Source organism: Gymnodraco acuticeps, unplaced genomic scaffold (assembly GCF_902827175.1).
Source record: "Gymnodraco acuticeps unplaced genomic scaffold, fGymAcu1.1, whole genome shotgun sequence".
NCBI classification, from domain to species: domain Eukaryota; kingdom Metazoa; phylum Chordata; class Actinopteri; order Perciformes; family Bathydraconidae; genus Gymnodraco; species Gymnodraco acuticeps.
In genome coordinates, this window is record NW_022989742.1 from 687,879 (window position 1) to 704,015 (window position 16,137).

Sequence of the window (16,137 nt, forward strand, 5' to 3'; positions counted from 1 at the left end):
TTCGTAATTGGTAAGATGAGTGAGAGTCACAGAGTATTCGGTGAAACGGAGTGTGTCTCACACACTATTGTTGGCGTGAGACACAGTATCTTTAAATGTGTATGTGTGAGAGCGTGTGTGCCTGCTATGTATTAAAACTGTTGTCAAAGCCCTCTGAGTGTAGACACTGATAGCTCTTCTAGCTCATTCTTGGAATTCTTTCCAATGGAAACAATCCCATCGCTGATCCCAGTGTGTCAGCGGAGTCTGACCTGCCAACCCCTGAATTCTCCCCGACTCCCAACTATAGTCCACATTAACGCTGCTTCACTGTCACTCCTCTACATAAACTCACACCACGTACCCATAAGCCATAACATAACCCCTTCCTCTTCAATCTGTCATGTGGAGAAAAATAATACTTATCCTATTCACTTTTTTCCACTCCCTCTCCTCATTTTACATCCTTTACCCTCATGTACTTGTTTTCTTGTTCTTTCTATTTTTCGCCCTCCCAGACTTTCATCCCGTTCTGTTGTTTCAGCAAGTTTCCCATACTTACATGACAGTAGAAATGTACTCTGCATTCCCACAGTGCAGGTTATGTAATGTAAGTTAACATTTCATTGTAAACAGTACCCCTTCTCCTATAACCTTGCTATTTTAGTGCTGCAACCTTATTGCATAAGCCACCAAGGTTGTGTGTGCATGCATAACTGTGTCTATGAGATTTTGCAAAGCTTGCAAAGGGGCACATGTGCTCAGAGGTTTTATGTATAACCGTGTCTGTTATTATGAGTGCCATGTGCGTAAGGGAAAGATTATTTTCCCATGGTTCCTCAAGTGTGAGAAGAAAGTAGAGCTCTCAGGACAAGAAGCAAAAACTCTGCGGGTTATTTATAACCTGTCTGGAGACGGCCCACCATGCGTAGACACATATCTGGCACTGTCAACAAGGGAAGAGCTAGAATAAGATACGCTGAGAGGCATACAACAAGAAGGGGGGATTAAAAGGTGAAGGGGTCAGGAAAGGAAAACGAAGGATGATGAGGATGTGGAGCATTAAGAACACCTGCACTGAGACCACAGGTACACTTTAACCTAGTACATTCATTTACACAAATACTTTACTTCAGTACCATTTATTGGATAACTTTAGCTTAAGCTATCCAAAGTATATAAGTTATTAGCCACACATTTAACAACTGCAACAATAAAGTGATAAACACATTAAAGCATCACTCAATACTATCTTATAATATAATAAACATTATTTTGAAATAGGATATTCTGCATAATGAGTACTTTTAATGTCTACTCTAAGTATATATCTATGCTCATACTTTTGTACTTTTACTTAAGCAGGATTTTAATTGCAGTTATTTTGCTTGTAACAGAGTATTTTTATGGAATACTTCCACCACTGACTGTGACATAGATAAATCACATGGTAGAGACTGATTGTCTCTCTTTACTGCCAACTTAGATAATACTTGATGAGATAAGGCAGAATGCAACCATAGCACTTGGATGCTCACAATACTATAAAAAACAAATGCACAAGTTTTCTAGAAATCAGGGAGTTAACTAATTGTGTTGCATTCTGTCCTTCAACCTTTGGAAACCCCACAGCGCCATGTGATACATCACTCGAGCACAGAGGACCACGAAGTAGGGACTGATATTCAAAACAAATCCTCCACAAAATCCTAATTAATCAGAAATAAGCACAGTCAATACTCAACAGAGCAGCCTTTGAAGAAATAATGAACTGCTTGGACGGATGACTCTTAGCACACATGGACCCATTCTCTGTTTTACAGGATGATGTAAAGTACATGTTCAACTCATCGACAAGATTTTAGAGCTTTGATCAATACAAGTCTGCTGGCATCTGCTCCATACTGTAGGTCTGTGTGTTAATGTGCTAAACCACAGTCTGCTGCTCTTCCATAGGCTGTTGTTGATATAAATAGACAGCTCATGGCCCTTCCACTCTAATCCTCACTGCCTAGGGACCAGAGTGGAAAAAGGGAGGAAAGAGAGACGGGGTATAAGATCAGGATATAGACGGAGATAAACATGCAGAGATTAGGTTGCAGAGCTTGGGTTACAGTGATGTTACAGGTGTGAGGCGGAGACATGCTGTCAATGGGAAGTGAAGTGAAAGAGAAGAAGACTTAAGTTAAATCATCCATGTCTGCTCTTTGAACTAGCACAAAAGCACAAGAGGTCATTAGAGGCAGGAATGTTTTTTTTCTCCAAAAAAGCCTCGTTAAAGTGCTATCAATAGAAAATAAACCAAAACACAATGCCTGAAAAAAGTCACTTTTTCTCTCCCACATGAATTTATGTAAGTATAATGGCATGTCTAACATACATTAATGTAGATGGTTTCTAAGTTTATCTGTTGCATTTAACTTGGCTTACCTCCCATGTCGTTTTTATCGGCAAACAAAGCTTAAGTGTACGTGTTTTTAATGGATCAAAATGACTGTGATTCTTACCAGAGGGTTTAGATATTTGGAATTCTCAAAGGGAATATGATTAAGAGTAACTGATCAAATTGCTTTTACTAAATTATCTTGGACAACAGCCTTTAATCATGTGGACGTGCTGTTCTTTTGAAGGTGAGTTGGCACTAAACTGAAAAAAGAGCTTGTTTCAAAGCAACGTTTTTTCCGTTCCCTCTGAAGTGATGCGTTGACCCTTGAGAAGTTTATACTGAGAAAGCTATACAGTTCACTCAGTCTCTCAGATAGAGTGCATGCCATAGGGAGCAGGTCATGGAAAAGTCTTGAGTTTGACTAAGTGCACTCTCTCTTTTGCCCTGTCTGTCAGTTCGTCACCACACACACATGAGAGAACATGCATGCTCGGATACGACACATTGACCAATCTGTGCACACACATCACTGAATGCTGAGGTAATCTGTAACAGTAGAACACCTCATAACTGTGGGTAAAAGAAATAAATGACACATGCGAGGATTTATACTACTTTAAAAGGCAATGTTGGGAGGCTCAGTGATGAAGAACATCACCAATACGATGCTTGAGATTTAAATTAGTTCTGAAATATTATTCAAATAGGGATCTAGAACAATGCAACATGAGCCAAATCTCTTAAACGCTGAATAGAGGATTAGTTGGCACAAAAGTAGAAACAGGAATTAACTTTACAGGGGCCGATCATTTCAGTTATACATCACTTAAAAGACATTAATGTCACTGCAAAGGTTAAACTTGCAAAAATGAATAAGGCTATTAAGTAGAGTCTGTTGAAACAATGTGAAGTCTATACTGGGTGTTTACCTTTAAAAGTTGTAATGAAGTGTAGTGTAGCCTTGTCATGTTTATTGTTAGCCTGTATAATTGATTACAAATATAATTTGATTATTAAATTGGATAAAGGAGTTTTTATCTTCACCTGGTTGTACATGTTAATTTAAAAGTACTGCATTTTGAGACATTTGATGCTCCCAATTATTCTGCCTCTACTTCATTTAGATGGAAATATTGTACTTTTTACTCCAATAAATGTATTTAATAGTGGGGTTTTTTTGTATGTGAGGCAACATTTCAGATAACTTTATCAAACAATATTAAGAAGCTAGCTTCCCCTCTGCTGGACTCACCATTAAAATACTGCTCAGATATTAATACCATAAGAAGCACATACGTATAATAATGTGTTTTTTAATAACACAACACATACAGGAGCCACAGTGCTGCACAATGAGCAACTTTGACGCTTGAAAATAGGCTACTTTAACGTTGGTAAGGTTTTAAATTCCTACACCTGGCACTTGCATTAGGAGTGCATGCATGGAGCCTTTAGTTTTCATCCTATAGTATCTACCTCTCTCCCTTTGCACCTCCTGCAAATACTTTATTATTGCAGGTAGTTTCCTGCTGCCTAAAATATAACATAAACGTCAACCATTGCCACTATCAACATGTGAAATCTACTTCACCTCAATGTTGTTCTTGAAGCTGTGCCTGCGGTTTACTCTCACCTCCTGGAATAATGTAGCAGGCAAAAACAGCGACCCCTGTTGATGGCTGTGCGGAATGACAGGTGAGAGGTAACAAGTTGAGAGGTCGTGTTAGCATATTGGTAAGGCGGCTACACTTTTGCTGCAGTCATAGTAAGTAAGGCACTCAAACAAAGCAAAAATAGTCGTGGGCTAATAACTACAAAAATAAAACAATTTGCTGGGAAACGGTCCGTGGAACAGTTTCAATAACCGTTAGCTTTGAGTGGTAGCTTAGTAACGCAGTTGTTGAACAGCTTAGCTAGTGTGCTAACGTTAGCAGGCTGCTAGCTGGCTTGCCAAGTTGCTATGTCGCAACCAAGTGCTTGGACTTATCGGAGCTAACAAAACAACCTCACCTAAACCGCAAAGATATTTGACCCCTGAGGAGAAACAAGAAAGGTGGGTATGTTGTCATGCGACAATATGCAGATATGTTTAACCGTAGTTAGCCCGCCCTGTTCAAATAAGCAGGATAACGTCGGCTAATAGGCTAGCTTCTGTTTAATGTGAGATGTTGCATGATTAACTGGCATTCATGTTGTTTGTGTCAGCCTTGTTTCGAGAGGAACATAAGTCCGAAGATAACCTGCAATGACAGCAGGTAGCTTTCTCACAGTTTCCAAAGTATACGCTAACGTTTTAACCAGTGGTGGGGAAAGTATTCAGATTCTTTACTTGAGTAAAAGTACTGTAAGCAGTGGATTTTACGGTATATGTTGCCACCTCGGACGCTCCAAACACACTGTAAAAATACTCAATTCAAGTAAAAGTATTGCATCGATAATGGCACTTAAGTAAAAGTATTTAAGTACGATTAGGAAAATATACAGTATTAAGGATGGTGGCTTTAGTTCAAGAGAGATGTCTAGCAACCTGAGGGTCAGTGCTTCGATTACCCAAAAAGCTCTCGTAAACTTATTTCTTGTCATACCAAAACTGCACATGTTTATTTTATTATATTTTGACAGGTATATCCATATTTCATCTATATTCTATTGAGATATTGCTGTATTTTTAATGGTATTATAGTTTCCTACTGTTTCTGATTCTGATAAAAGTACACATTTCAGAGAAAAACAAAAAATATATTTAAATATTTGAAAAGTATGGAGTAAAGCAAAAGCAGCCAGTCTTTACCTTTTTAAGAAGACATAATCAAATTGCATTTGCAGCATCAATCTATTGTGAAAACATCTCACCATTATTTCTTATGGTGTGTCTCTTATTTGCAAGCAAGGCTAGAGTTGAGTAATTATTTACAAAGCGAAATGCTAACCGAAGGGATGATTATTAACAGACAACATTGCAAACCATGTATAGGGTCTGTTAGTGTAACTACTTTTCGTAAATGTTAAACGTTGACCGGCCAGTGTTGTCTGTCCGGTCAAAGTCCTTGCTTTTTCTTTAATCCCAAACTGGGATTATGGAAAATGTGTGCAAATTAGATAATATTCGCCTTGTCTGTCGTGATTTGAGTACATTGGTTCGGGCCTGGGTAGACCATGTTTCTCAATGCTGGTTGATTTAATGTCAGAAAATACCCAGCGTTATTGAATACATATTTATTGGGAGAGATTGGGAAATTCACAAGGAAGCCACTGACATGCACTTTGCTCCCAAACTCATAACTAATCCACAGGCTTTTTGTACAGCTGATAACAGACCCAACCAGTTCAGACAAATGTAATTCAAGACCATTTAAACACGTTTCTTAATTAATAAAAATCGCAGAATCTAGATTACATTTGTTTCCCCGCCTGTTGCCTTCCTGCGGGGCTGCATTGAAGTGGTGAAATATGGGTGGTGGGACACTTAAAGACATAACCATGTAAACAATTAACTCATCCTGTCAAGTCCTCTATAATTTATCTATTTATCAATTACGGCTTCCCTTTTTATCGATACAATGAAAGAGTTTGGCTGCTCTTGATAAAATTGATGGATGTAGATTGAGTGAGGTTAATAGGCCATGTTTGGTATTGATCAATTGTTTTATTCAGGGGTGTCAAACTCAATTTCATCACGGGCCACATTAGCATTATGGTTGCACTCACAGGGCTGGTTGTAACTTTAAGACTATATACAAATATATATATATATAAAATAATGTATTATATTACATTATTGCCTCTGAATTGGATTATTATCGGATAGGGTAATAACTAACTACGTTTCAAAGCTGAAGTCTAGGGCAAATAATTGCAAGTCTCTTCAGTGCGCATGTCACAAAACGAGATGCATTGTGGGACATGCAACATGCCTCTGTAAAGCGGCATGTAACCGTATAATAAACATATTATATTCTTTGCAAGCTCTTGCGGGCCACATTAAATGAAGTCGCGGGCCGGATTTGGCCCCCGGGCCTTGAGTTTGACACCCCTGGTTTTATTGATGCAACTAATGTTTTTTTCCCCCCATTAAGTCTGTATGTCAAGAACATACCCAAACGTTATGTTGGACTTTCTGATACATTTTAAGGTGTTTCTAAACTGTACAAGTTTCAATGTCAATAAATGTAATCTATGTTGAAGATTAGAAACAGTGTTTTTGGGTTTCACTTCATGTGAGAGATGTTTTTTTCTCTAAGTGCCTTCTAGTTTGTAAAGTAGACCTGCCCTTAAATCTATTTGCAATTTAATTTTACAGCATTATCTATTGCGGTCTTCCCGGCTCTTTCTTTTCCTCTCTGTCTCTTAACACACACACACACACACACACACACACACACACACACACACACACACACACACACACACACACACACACACACACACCACACTTAAGCTCATTGTTTAGCCCAGACATGCTTGACCTCTTCACTCAGCTTTTCTCTGTCGGGATGTCTGGTCCTGGCTTAAAGTAAGGAATGCAAAAATGATTGCCAGAGAATTTAGACTTGGACTATGTGAAGGAGTATGCTTTGCATTGCGTGTGGTGCTGTGTTTGGGGAAGTGCTTTCAGAATCACTGTTATCTTGATTAAATACAATGTTAAACCAACCCAAATGGATGGTACTAAATCATTCCAAAAGTAGTCCTTGCTTTGTATGAAAACAAAAGTGTTTCCATGGATGCGTGATATAAATAATGAAATGTCCCAGGTGTCCGCTCCCAGTAGAAGAAAAACATGTTTATTCAACACTTATATACCCATAATTCCATTCAATTCTCACATCATTTCCCAGTGTGTCATGCCTTCTACTGTGGGATCTTTTGCTTGTTCCGGTTGCCACCCAAGGGTGTTCTTGATGTGTGTGCGTTGGGACACAGCATAATTGTGCTGAGCAAGCATGTTTTCTCACCTTGTGCCTCAGATTTTCCGTTGTTAAAACAGGTAACCGTTAAACCCTTATTGCCAGCATAATGAATGACTTGCATCTTTGAAATGCACCTTCAGCCACTTCTGTTTGAGACTTGCTGCATCATGGTGCCGCAGAGGGTGTCAACGAGGGCGAGATGATGGGAGTATTGGGGCAGGTAGTCTGAATAAAGGCTGTTGCAATCATAGCAGTAATTAAGGTGTTATGTGTGAACCACAGTTCAAAGAGAAGAAAACACCCGCTGGATGAAATTGCTCCCTGTGGCATCAGCTAAGACTCGCTGCGTCAGCAAGGTCAGGGGCCAATCAAATGAGGACTCCCTGTATTTCCCCTTTGAACCTTTATCTCAGGGGACGTGATTATAATTGCAGTGTTCTGATGAAGATGATGTAAACTTGTTGGTTTAGGTTATCCTATGTCCTGCTTATTTATAAAGTTGCACATTCAGATAAAACATTGAAAAGACAGCGTTAAATCAAGTGTATCTACATAGCCTTTTATCAAAGGTATCCCAGCATGTAGCAGCACATTAAAACACTTCTGGACTAGTTTTTTATCGAGAGATTGCCTATCCTTAACTTGCCTCGTATTTGACAGTTTTTGTTTGAATAAATGGAAATAAATTGGTCTGTTTGTGTTTTTTTAGTTGACTTTGCTTGATGGTTGTTTGGATATTTGTTAAAGGCCCTGCACATCAAAATAGGTCATTTTGAATTGTCCTACTTAATTTTGGTGGAGCCAAACTAGGAACAAAAGATAATCCACGACCTTGTTGTATAGGTGCACCAACATGAACAGGAGAGAGTGGGAGATTCAGGTCGAGCACACAGTTCGGAGAGGAGGTCTAATCAGGCTAACCAAGTGAAAACACCTGTGTGTTTCTTACGTAAGGACAATAGTGTAACGTGACCGACCGTTGAGGCTGAAGTGGTCACCACTGATGTCATTGAAATGACAGGCGATCCTCATGGCATGTCCAGATGAGCCCCTTTAAACTCATCTGATATGTCATGGACAATTGAAGGTCCTGTTACTTGGTTTTGAATTTCCGAAGGATTACGGGCTCAGTTCACTTTCCTCAGGGATCTAATGACTCTATTCCTGCCATGTTGCAGCTACCGCTCGGAACATGCTCAACCATACTTTTTCAATCTACTACTTAAATGGTTTGCATTTACGTTCATCTTGAGCCTTATCTTATGAAGTTTGTAGGTCAGTGTGTTTAATGCCGTGGACTGCCTTCACATGTGTGAATGATCATTAGTTTACAGGTTTATAATGAATCTTAATTATACTTATTAAACCAAGGATGTAATTACATTATCACATCTTTAACAACGCAAGCTTATCAGTTCAATGTACCTTCATATTGTGTTTATCGTTTATGTAACTTTATCCATTAGTTCCACTCCTAATATCAGAGGCGATTGCAGTCAAAGGTAGCTGTCATAGCTTCAGGTGCACTTTTTTGGATTACATTATTTTGGGAAATGATGAAGGTGTAGCAAAATCGCTTTTTAATTTACATTACAACTAGTTATAACGGCAACATGTTATCTTAAATATCAGTTGGGATTGAATAATTTGGATCAAATACTCTGCCCCAGTATATTTAATTGAATATATTTGTGTATGGTGGTTACACAAGTTATTGATGGCTTTAACAATATTTCAACCACTGTTTATGCTCGACAGACTGAATCATTTTGAAGCCACAGCCACACTTAGTGACCATGCGTCCACAATGTGTTACCCACAGTCAGAAAAGGTTCCCCTATTTACATTCCACACTTGGAATGTCTGCCCTGGTTTTTCCACTGAAAATATGTCAGCAGAACAGCAGTCCTTGCAATTGATGCGACTCTCGATAATCCCATTTGTTTCATGTTACAGTTGCTCCACCCAAGCCACTTTCCATAGTGGACATCCAAGTCAGGAAAACATCTCATAAAGTCATCATCTTTGTTTTTCAATACATAAACAACAGCTCACGTTTGATCTGCTTTAATTTGTTTTGAATGATTCATCTTGTCTCCCTCATCTCTCTGCAGATGGCTGTGTCAGTGCGGGGCCTGTACTTTGTGATCACCCTGTTTTTGGGGAGCATCTTTGGAAGTGTCTTCATGCTGGCTCCAGTTCTGCCCCTCATGCTGCTCTCTCCTGCCTGGTACCGCTGGATCACGGATCGCCTCGTCGCTACCTGGCTGACGCTGCCTGTGGTGTGTTCACCAGCTTAGCTTCTACTTAGCATGCCAATGCTCATGCCAGATGGTCTTAAGTGGCCCGTGTCTAACATGGTCACCATCATCTACGTCATATCTGCCTTATTTATGCCTGCCCTATTTATCAGAAGTAAAGTTCATGTATTTAGGTTTCCTTTTAGGACAATTAAGCAAATCTTGTTTACAGCGACCCCATGCAACATTATTTATTCATTTTCTTCTCATACTTGTCCCTCCTAAATGTATCTTTCCTCTTCCCAGTCCCTCCTCTCTCCTTTTACATCTTTTTCCAATGATCATTCTTGTGATCATCTACCTCTCCATATGTTTCCTCCCTATCCCTTTTCATTTCTTCCCTCTTGTTCTTCCTCCTTATCCCTCCTCCATCCCGGCATCTCTCCCCTCTGTAGTCGTTGCTGGAGCTGGTGTTTGGGGTGAAGGTGGTGATTACGGGAGATGGCTTCATTCCGAGTGAGCGAAGTGTGATCATCATGAACCACCGCACCCGCCTGGACTGGATGTTCCTCTGGTGTTGTCTGCTCAGGTACAGCTACCTTCGTCTGGAGAAGATCTGCCTCAAGGCGGCCCTGAAGGCTGTGCCTGGCTTTGGTGGGTATACGTTGTGTGCTTTTCTCTTTACTGAACACAGACTTAAACTCCTATTCATACCATTATATAATATATGGTTTGCAAAGCTCTTCTGCATAAATGTCATTACATCATTGCAAAGCAGTTTACTTTTAATAGCAAGTTGAATCTAAATCTAAATGAGGAACAATATATTGCAAATGTAGGGCAGTAGAAGGGTATGAAAAAAAGGAAATTGAATCAATACCTCTTTTTTTATTATATCATAACTTAGTACTTTATTTTATTTTTTTAATGCATGTCACATATTTAACATATGTAACACTAAGCTGTCTGTGGCTCTTTTTCCTGCTGTAACTACGCAAATGTCCCCTCCGTGGGACTAATAAAGGGATTCTGATTCCATAACAGTTTCTTCTGTTTTAGACTCTTATTAGTTTAAGCAAAAAGCTTATTAACGGGCGCCTGAGAATAGTTAATATAACCAAATTAAAAAAACTTTTTTCTTCTGAGTAGATGCTGGTATGACAAACAAGATACATATACATATACATATCAAGAGGGAGTATGTTAGAGATCATAAATACTATATAAAAGATGACCCAATGTCAAACGCTTTTCCTGGGAAACAAAGACTATGCCTGCCTTGAAAGTCCAGATCAGTTAAGCAATTACACCTGTAAAGACTGTTTGTATTTTCCAGGCTGGGCCATGCAGGTAGCATGCTTCGTCTTTATTCAGCGTCGGTGGGAGAATGACAAGAAGCACATGGGGAACATGCTAGACTACTTCTGTGACATCAAAGAGCCCCTGCAGCTGCTCCTGTTCCCCGAGGGCACAGACCTCACTGGTGAGAGATAAACAAGCATCACTCCATTCATTCGTGGGACAACTTAGCCATATTTACAATAGCCTTTCTCACAATATGTACCCTCAACCAGTTTACAGCTCGCAGTGTGACCCTACACCGACACTATTATGCAAATACAATTTCCAAGTGATAAGTCGCGGCAAAATCCCCGAGACACACACCCCACGCAGACATTTCTGCAGGAATGCTCTGATGTTTCAATCCAAGCAACAGCGACACCAGTGACTAAAGCCCTTTCAAACCAGAACTAATCCAATCAAAGTCCCGAGTAGCTTTACTGAGGGAAGCTTAACTTCTCTCTACGCATCATGATGTCATGAGGGGTCCAATTAAGTTACATCATAATTGGCAAGAAGATTTAGGCCTTTAAATATCGTTTTGGTGTTGCATTTGCACCTTTGCACACACGTCTGCATCGAAGCCTCTTACACCTCGTGGTTGGGGCGGTGAATACAGCATGTTCTGACGACCAATGCAAAAGTTGTCCTGTTCTTTAGAGACCTGCACATACTGGATCCGGTCCAGAGTGCACTTAAGCCCCTCTAAATATTACCATGACCCCTTTTGAACCTTTTAAAGCTAGTGTGAATTGAGTTAAAGATTGTAAATGACTAGTCCTTGGAAAACCTCATAGAGTTCTGTCTATAGACCCTTTGTCCTACAGGAAGCAGCTACTGTACTTGTTACATCATTTGACTAATGAGTCGTGATATAGTTGATGTGTTCCTGCAACAAGTTCCTGAGGAATGTTTGGTTAATAAACAATCATCTTTCCTGTGTTTATGTCCCCCTCGGTTTTTAAAAATGTGTCAGCGTTTGCCACTGGTAGGTGTATTTCATGGATTGTTTCATAGCGTAATCAACCTTAAGATTGTCTGACTGCCACATAGTTTTGATAGCATACTGTTTTTGCTTTTGTGTCACATGTCAACAAAGTTCCATTTTGATCACAGTTCATGTACATTTAGTGATATTTGCTTTATAACAAATTAAAATAAAGGGAAAGTTAAAGTAAATCCAAATAGACGCATAATACTGCTGGCTTGTTAAGAGTCCATCAATTAACCTTGGATAACCTTCATTGGATGTTACTAATATGTATGCAATAATAGTACTGCTATCAGCAAATAGAATAACTTGATCAGCTTAATAAACATAAACTTTTCTTTAAGTTGTGCCTTTTGATAAGTAAACAATAATACCAAATGTCTCTCTCGTTAACCAACATAATATGGTTTTTGAAATGTCCAGAGGTCTAATGTGTATCTGTCTGTCTTGCAGAAAATACAAGAGCAAAGAGTGATGCGTTTGCTGTCCAGCACAAGCTCCCGAAATTTGAGTATGTGTTGCATCCTCGCAGCACTGGATTCACCTTCATTGTGGACAGACTACGAAAAGGTAAGATAGGATTTCTTGTTAATCGGCGGTCAAATGGCAACATCTTGGAAATACAGTATCAGCAAAACCAGGGGAAATGACATCCAGTTAATCCACTGATGCCATTTGTATGAGTGGGATCCTTCCTGTTATTCTACAGCGTCTCAGACTGAAGCTTCATCCTACTGTCAGCCATTACAACACCCCAAAGATTCTCATGTTTCCCTATGAGCTAGTTTCTGGCACTGCTCCAGGGTTTAAATACCACCTCTGGCGCTGCCGTCTCATCCCCAGCTGCCCTGGGTGCTGAGCACGGCACTAACTCTCCAAGCAGGTGTTGTGAATCAATGTGATGTCATTAGACTTAGCTAATTCTGCTCTCCCTCTCTCTGCACCCCACGCTAACATGTCTTTGTCCCAAGTCCACCGTGCCCCTCTCAGCTCTATTTTTACCTCATGAGAGATGAGCTGTACAGGAGCCGGCGCTGGCAGGTGTCGTCCTGTCCGCTGAGATTTCATTCAGCTCTATATTGGTATAGTAAGGGCACTGCGGATCAATGACAGTGGTATAAAGCTCATGGTCGTTTTGAAGGCAGAGATGGGATGAAGCTCTAAGCCTCTGGATAATTAGAGCTACATGCGTAATGAAGCTCAGAGCTGGGATTTTGACAAGTGCATAAAAGGATTCCAATAACAAGTGTGGAAGTGGAAAATGGATACATTTAAGTCTCCTTGCAGTGTCCCGTTATAAACTGCGTACCATACAATTAGTTTGGAGTGTTGACAATAGAGCGTTATACATAACTTTCAGTCTAGTTCAATGCCTTGTTCTCTTTGTTGTGCCCTTTGATCATTTTAAACCGTCCCTTTTCCTAGGGGGCAACCTGGATGCCGTCCATGATATTACAGTGGCGTACCCCAAGAACATCCCTCAGACAGAACGCCACCTCATCCTGGGCCTTTTCCCCCGCGAGATCCACTTCCACGTCCGCCGCTACCCAGTGGCCTCCCTGCCCACCGCCTCGTCCGACCTGGAGTCTTGGTGTCGGGATCGCTGGGCCGAGAAGGAGATCCGCCTGCGAGACTTCTACTCCGCCCAGCCCCGGGGCTTCGATAGGGAAGGCGTCGCCCGTGTCCCACCCTGTAAGTCTGAGCTGCGGGTGTCTCTGATCAAAGCCGCCTCACTGCTGTACTGGACCAGCTTCATCGCTTTCTGCTTCACTGGCCTGTGGCTCTGGGCCCCATTCAGGCTCTACTTCCTGGTTATAGTGGGAGTATTCATGGCCCAGCAGAAGCTGATTGGCGGCGTGGAGCTGCTGGAGTTAGCCTGCCATCAATACTGGAAGTCCACGGCTGCCAACAAGGGGGAGAAGAGTAAGGTGCTGGATGCGAAGATGCAGTGAGGATGGAAGACGGTGTTGACTGGACGATGAGATGTTTCCACCCCGCTCTGAGGGCAAGAGGATCCTTTTTTAGGGACCCAATGCTCCATGCCTTAGAAGGGAAGTCATGAGTTCAGTTCCTGCCGTTTGCATGGCTTCAGTCGAGAGAGCGTACCTTTCTGCTGTAGAAGAAAGGGGAATGTTATTTAAATGTATCTGTGTATGTGGATTTGAGGAATTCATCACACCTATTGCACCACTTGCCCTTTCTATGTCCCTCCCTGTTACTTGGCTTGCTGTTTGTGCATTTTATCAGTTGACCTTGTTGGATGTTTATTTTAGTCGTTTGTTCAGAAACTCAGTATGGTCATGTGTCATGAAACAATGCTGTCAGTATTTGTCATACTATTGCCATGTCTTTGGAACTTGTTTTAATGTATTTTTTTGTTGCCCTTTGGTTTTATATCCGTGTCATAAATGATGGAGCAGAGCCATAGTACAGACCTCCTGTACATATGATGACTTGACTCCAACCAATATTTAAATCAGCACTGTCGGCTGGATTAGACTGATGGGACTAGTTCAATTAATTAGTTTTGATTAGACGTCTCGAACAGGGAAAGATAAGGAGTTAATTCCCAGAGAATTACTTGGGAATATACAGGTATATATGTGTACCATTGTTTACCTTTATTGGGTATAATTACCCTTTTATACAAACTGGGGAAAGAATTTCAGTTAGTCCTCAGAGATGACTTGTGTGATGATGCTTATAATTACTGTACAGGTTTTGAAACATAAACGATGTTATTCTGTGTGTTTGCTCAAGTAGCTTTTGCACATAAAAGCCAAATGTGGGAGAAGCAGATGTGATTTTTATCAAGAAACCAAACAGAAAGTCTTGTTAGGAGAGGGAAACCTCATCCACAGCTGGAAAGGTTACCCAGAGCAACGCAGAGGTGACACTTGTGATCATCTACTCGATAAGATCAGAGATTTGAGATCTTATATCTGTAGAAGAAGATGAGCTTTGTGCCCTTTCTGGGAATGAAGGGATGCCTTTTAGAGGCAGGATGTGGGTGGGGGGGCCGGGGTGGAAGAATGTCCTGTTGGGACAACATTACCCCTCGATGTACCGGGGTGGCATAGAAGACCAGACTTGGAGTGGAAAACTGGCCACAAACTCAACCTAATCCAAAAAAGCCCTGTAATGCCCACCTCTGCCCGTGGCCCTCTCCGGAGGACTGGCATTGATGCGCTTGCTAAACTCAATTAGCAAATGACAGCTGAGAAAGCTGCTCCGATTGTGCCAAAAAAGGACTGAAATTATAACAAGATTGAAGCGGAGCTTGAACCACACTTTTAGCCACTGACTCTCCTTGCCACTCAAAACCATTTCAATTCTATGAGTCTGGAAACTTTTGTCTTAGACTATCTAGCACTTTCTGTAACTGTGCCGTGTGTGTGATCGAGATGACCACTTCAACCCTGATTTTGTTTTGTTTATATAAATCTGAAGCTCCTGTAGTTTAAGTGTAAAGAGGCTGTTTCCAGTCACTGTGATCCAGCTGTGTTAACAATTTTACCATCAGCATGTAGTAGTTTACCAAACATGGTACTACATCCGTTTCCTGAGCTCTGAACCAGCCAGATTCTCCATGTATAACTCTTTCACTTGTGCTGTTTTTCTGTAGCTCATTTTACAATCACTCGCTGATGCTGGACCTCTTCAGTCACTGTCCTCAGGTAAACAAGAGTCCGTCTCTTACAGGAGGAAATGTATATCTAAATAAATATACTGTATAAATTCATTCACGTTTCCAGTCTTTTTCTTACGCTTGTCAACGTAGAAAATGTTGATTATACTGACTTTAATACTGCTTTTACACTGATTTGATCTTTTGATTAATGCCGTAATTGCCCATCATTTGATTGACAGTAACGTCACTTTAAAAGGTGGCTGACATCATAGCTATTACATTACGTAGAAATTACGACAATGGGTTTTTCTCATTTACTCATCACTTGTCTCATGCAGAACACCTCCATTACTCTCAGATGTGTAGCCGCTGCAGAGCATCTTATTGTCTGGGCAGTCCTTTAATCTAGAATGTACTATAACAATCACTACACTGCAGTGAATGAGTCAACAAGACCTTGAATGCTCATGTTACACAACGCTGGGGCCACAGTCCACACACACACATTCACAGTCTGCAATAGACAACCAAAAAGGTCAGGAGCTCTGAAGGTGAAATGCATGTCGCCATAGCAACCAGTGTTGACTCCCCTGTCTCCTAGCAACGGGATGTGGAGTGATGTCAATGGAAAGTATGCTATTTTCTCCTGCTGACAGAAT

At 40.8% G+C, this 16,137-nt stretch overlaps 1 protein-coding gene across 3 annotated transcripts; it reads left to right on the forward strand.

Moving 5' to 3' along the window:
* The first annotated feature begins 4,061 nt into the window (after positions 1-4,061).
* On the forward strand, positions 4,062-15,589 carry lclat1 (lysocardiolipin acyltransferase 1). Of its 3 annotated transcripts, none has more exons than XM_034223658.1 (6): positions 4,062-4,418; positions 9,390-9,557; positions 9,971-10,169; positions 10,852-10,998; positions 12,301-12,417; positions 13,273-15,589. In XM_034223658.1, the coding sequence occupies exons 2-6, from the start codon at positions 9,390-9,392 to the stop codon at positions 13,797-13,799; spliced, it is 1,158 nt and encodes a 385-aa protein (XP_034079549.1). In that variant the 5' UTR covers positions 4,062-4,418; the 3' UTR covers positions 13,800-15,589. The 3 variants fall into 3 exon arrangements, with proteins under 3 accessions (XP_034079549.1, XP_034080317.1, XP_034081026.1); XM_034224426.1 differs by having other exon boundaries at positions 4,071-4,130; XM_034225135.1 differs by lacking the exon at positions 4,062-4,418 and having other exon boundaries at positions 9,822-10,169.
* Positions 15,590-16,137: the final 548 nt, after the last annotated feature.

Excerpts from the sequence above, each read along its gene's own strand:
- lclat1 (XM_034223658.1), top strand. The coding sequence starts at position 9,390 with ATGGCTGTGTCAGTGCGGGGCCTGTACTTTGTGATCACCCTGTTTTTG. Across the intron at positions 10,170-10,851 it reads GAAGGCTGTGCCTGGCTTTG|GCTGGGCCATGCAGGTAGCA; the intron begins GTGGGTATACGT and ends TGTATTTTCCAG. Across the intron at positions 10,999-12,300 it reads CGAGGGCACAGACCTCACTG|AAAATACAAGAGCAAAGAGT; the intron begins GTGAGAGATAAA and ends TCTGTCTTGCAG.